The sequence below is a fragment of the Artemia franciscana genome, chromosome 20 (assembly GCF_032884065.1).
Source record: "Artemia franciscana chromosome 20, ASM3288406v1, whole genome shotgun sequence".
Classification (NCBI taxonomy): Eukaryota; Metazoa; Arthropoda; class Branchiopoda; order Anostraca; family Artemiidae; genus Artemia; species Artemia franciscana.
In genome coordinates this window covers 2,350,369-2,354,645 of record NC_088882.1, presented here as the reverse complement: position 1 = coordinate 2,354,645, position 4,277 = coordinate 2,350,369, and the positions used below count along the sequence as shown (strand labels likewise).

Below are 4,277 nucleotides of genomic sequence, written 5' to 3'. Positions count from 1 at the left end.
CCCAAACCATAAAAATCTCCCGGAAAACGTCTGTACACTTCCCAATAGCCATTAGTATATGTAAACAACGGTCAAAGTTTGTAACTTGCAGACTCCCACGGGGACTGTGGGGGAGTAAATCGTCCCCAATGGCATAGTTATTAGGTTTTTTGACTATGGTGAATAAAACGGCTATCTCAGAATTTTGATCCAGTGACTTTGGGAAAAAAATGTGCGTGTGAGGGGGCCTAGATGCCATCCAATTTTTTTGGTCACTTAAAAAGTGCACTAGAACTTTTAATTTCCGCTAGAATGAGCTCTCTCGTGACATTCTAGGACCACTGGGTCGATACGATCACCCTTGAGGAAAAACAAATGAACACGCATCCATGATCTGTCATCTGGCAAAAAATGCGAAATTCCACATTTCTGTAGATAAGAGCTTGAAACCTCTACAATAGGTGTCTCTGATACGCTAAATCTGATGGTGTGATTTTCGTTCAGATTGTATTACTTTTAAGGAGTGTTTCCTCCTATTTTCTAAAATAAGGCAAATTTTCTCAGTCACTTTTGATGGGTAAGACTAAACTTGATGAAACTTATATATTTAAAATCAGCATTAAAATGCGATTCTTTTGATGTGACTATTGGTATCAAAAATTCCATTTTTTAGAGTTTCGATTACTATTGAGCCGGGTCGCTCCTTACTACAGTTTCTTACCACGTACTGTTTGATATGGGATCTAAAGACCTCATTGTCCGTGATAAATCTGCAGATGCCCTAATGGAAGTCTCTTGAGTTTCGTGGGTGTAAGTAGCTAATTGTCAGGGACCTCAGCTGTGACCAATGCAAGGACCGTATTATATCTCTAATCTTTATAAATCGTCTCCCCAATACTTCTAAGATTTGGCCAAAGTTCCTGGCTTTTACGTACACCCGTACTCGTGGTCGTAACGCCGATATTGAACACGTGCGCTCATGAATATCCATTCATATTCTTCCAGTTACAGTATGCAGTGACAATTCGACTAGTGACCATTCCGGACTTCCGTTCCAGATACAGTCATCACAAAGCACCAATAAAGCGTGTTCCATAAAATGGGCCTACAAGTAAAATTGGGAGAAATGTAATATGCCCCTTTATGTCACCACTGTTGCTTCGGTCCTAAGCTGCCTCAAAATTCCATTTCATCTACTCTGCTCTGGCCCTCACAATGTCTCTGTCGTGTTTGATTTCGATGCTTATTACCATCAAGTCATCCATGCTCTAAAAGATGCCGAATTGAAAGCAGTTCCTACAAGACGAGCCAAAATTGGGACAGAGAAACCGATGTGGTCTCAATTGTCTGAACTCCAGTTGGCAAAACGACATGCAAAAACTTGGCTGAATATTTGAAATTTTTACGCAGCATTGTAATGAGCACAAAATGCAAATACAAAATTAAAATGAAGAGGAAATGAATTATCATGCATCAGTTTACTGGAAACGAAAAATCATGGTTAAGCCTAATCAGACCAGACGACCGTCCGTCTAGTAGTTCTCTGACACTACAGGATTAACACTCTTGCTATACTACGATGCATGGAGATGAGAATATTACTATAGCCAATCAGTATGAAATGGAAGTCACCAGCTGGCTTGCACGTTTCTCAGGGCAGCATTGCGTTCTTCCCATTTCCCTTGACAAGATTAAGTTAGCTTTCTGAAAAGTGCTTTCCAAAGCAAGGAATGGGATAAAAAGCGATGGTTTTACATTCAAAGACCTGAAACACTTACTTGAATGCTTCTATTTCCTTCTTTAGCTTTTAGATGTACATCCTCCGGGGTTTTGTTCCCAGCTCTTTTCTAAAAGGGGTTATCTCATTTATTGCCAATAGAAGGAAAAGATTCAAACGAATGCAAATCTAATAAACCAATAGCCATCTCGTGAAACTTGAGTGAAGTGTTTGAATACCCAAAATTCTTTGAGCCTTAATCAGCTTCGATTCCAGAAAGGTCTTAAGTACCCAGAGGCTCATTGACTACTGGCTTACGTACTTATGCACTCGGAAAGAAATAAGTCAGCTCTATTATAGCATTAATCACATGCAAGCAATGAATGCTCTACTGCACAATGAAATAAGTTCGAGTATAGTGAGCGCTGTGTAATTTTGGTATGAAAATTTGACTGTGTTGGCCAAATGGATAGGTTCAATTTCAGATCCTGCAAAAATCAGAAGAGGTGTCAGGCAAGATAGTGTTTTTAGTCTTCCAATTTTCAAACATGCCATTTCCAAGATTCTGGACCGTATCTCGCCCTCTCTTATTGCATGGTTCTGACCTGTTTTACTTGGCATACGCTTACGGTGTCCTTCTTCTCAATAGATCCAAAGAAGACATACAAGACAAGCCTGACTTGACTCCAAGTGACTTTCAATCTATAGGGCCTTCTATCAGCGTTGATAAGCATGAATTTTGGTCATTTAATGCACCACACAGGGATTTTGTCACTTGGAAATCATGATGTCCCTACGGTTACAGAGCTGAGATTTCTTAATATTATTATTGCAAAAACATTAATTAAAACTAGACAAGTGATTCTTAAGCAAACAGTTTATGCGTCTGTAGTGCAGTTCTAGATCAATCTAATTAAAATGAATATTTCAGCCCTACGTCCAAGGGTCGTCCTCAGCAAAACATAAATATACAAGAAGAAAAATATCTAACAGTAGCGTTAAGAGCGGGGCGTTGAGGAAGGGACAGCCCCTAGCATATACAGAATAGTTTCTGTTCGTTACAAGTTTTAATCTTCATCCATGCTTTCAGTTGAAATTTTTATTTTATTTAATCCCCATAAAGACACCACCAGCAACTTCCCAATTTATTTTCTTAAAATTATTCCATCCGTCTTCCATATTGTCAAATTTTAGACTCTGCAACTTAGAATTAAACTGTTTTTGGAAAGTGTCTATCAAGTTCTTATGCTGGGCTCACTCAGATTATCAAATTATTAATCTCAAATTATCATCTCAAATAAATAATCATTCAAATATTTCTCGTACAAGCCCTTCCTCTTTTCTATTAAATATAAAGCATTTTCACTAATATCCTCAGGGAACTATCCTTGAAAATTTATAGTTAATTGGACAGCCAAGACCAAACATCCCTGTGTCATTTCTTCCAAGCCCTATAGGTGAACAGTGAACCATTCACATAATTCAGTACAAGTGGAAGACTGTTCGCTATGGCCAAACTTTCGGGAAAGCTCCCAGATTTCTGTCTTGTGAAAGCAGCTGTTATTTAAACTTTCTATTCAAGGTTAAGAATAGTCTATGGTAAAGTGCAATAAAAAGAATACCGGATAGATCTGTCCTGAATAATCTCCAGAATGAGTTTAGGCACGGTGTGGTAGCGAAAAGAGGAAAAAAAAGGTCTTCATCGAAGAGTGCATACGAAGAGTGCATACTGATGAGAGGCCATTTGAGTGTGATATATGTAAGAAATGCTTTTCTACTTCAAGTATTTGAACAGGCATCAAATAGTACACACAGGTGAGAAGCCTTTTAAATGTGAGATATGTAAAAAATGCTTTTCGTCGTCAAGCTATTTGAAAGACCATCAATTAGGGCATACAGGTGAGAGGCCATTTGAGTGTGATATATGTAAGAAATGCTTTTACACATCAAGCTATTTGAATAGGCATCAAGTTGTACCCACCGATGAGAAGCCTTTTATATGTGAGATATGTAGAAAATTCTTCTCCTCGTCAGGTAATTTGAAACAGCATCAAGTTATGCACAGAGGTGAGAAGCCTTTTAAATGTGAGATATGTAAAAAATGCTTTCCTTCGTCAAGCTATTTGAAAGAGCATCAAAGAGTGCATAATGGTGAACCATTCAAATGTAATTCATGCCAGAGAGCATTTTCAGTTAAGTGGGACCTGAAATATCACCTAACAACCCATTCTAGGAAAAAGTCTGATAGTTAATACTTTTGATGGAATTGCGATTTTGTAGAGAGAAATTTAGATAGACGTTGAATGATTTAAGATGGTCCATGCAAGCTCATTCTCAGATCTGATCGAACGCTTTTCTTTGACAAGTAAAGCTTGATGTTTATCCAAGAATTCTTGCATTTGTAAAACTACAGAAGCAGGGCAAGTGTCGATTTTCTTCTTTCTTATTTGGGCTTATTTGGCCTTTTAGTTTCAAGTGCCTAATGAAATATCTTCTTAAATGGGTTATTTGAACTTCAATAGAAATTTTCAGTGGCCACAACGCATGATTATCAGGATTTTTAAGTTTCAAGACATTTTTT

The 4,277-nt window shown here is 37.9% G+C and overlaps 1 protein-coding gene across 1 annotated transcript; it reads left to right on the top strand.

Moving 5' to 3' along the window:
- The first annotated feature begins 3,462 nt into the window (after positions 1–3,462).
- On the top strand, positions 3,463–3,948 carry LOC136040320 (gastrula zinc finger protein XlCGF71.1-like). Its single transcript, XM_065724562.1, has one exon. The coding sequence runs from the start codon at positions 3,463–3,465 to the stop codon at positions 3,946–3,948; it is 486 nt and encodes a 161-aa protein (XP_065580634.1).
- Positions 3,949–4,277: the final 329 nt, after the last annotated feature.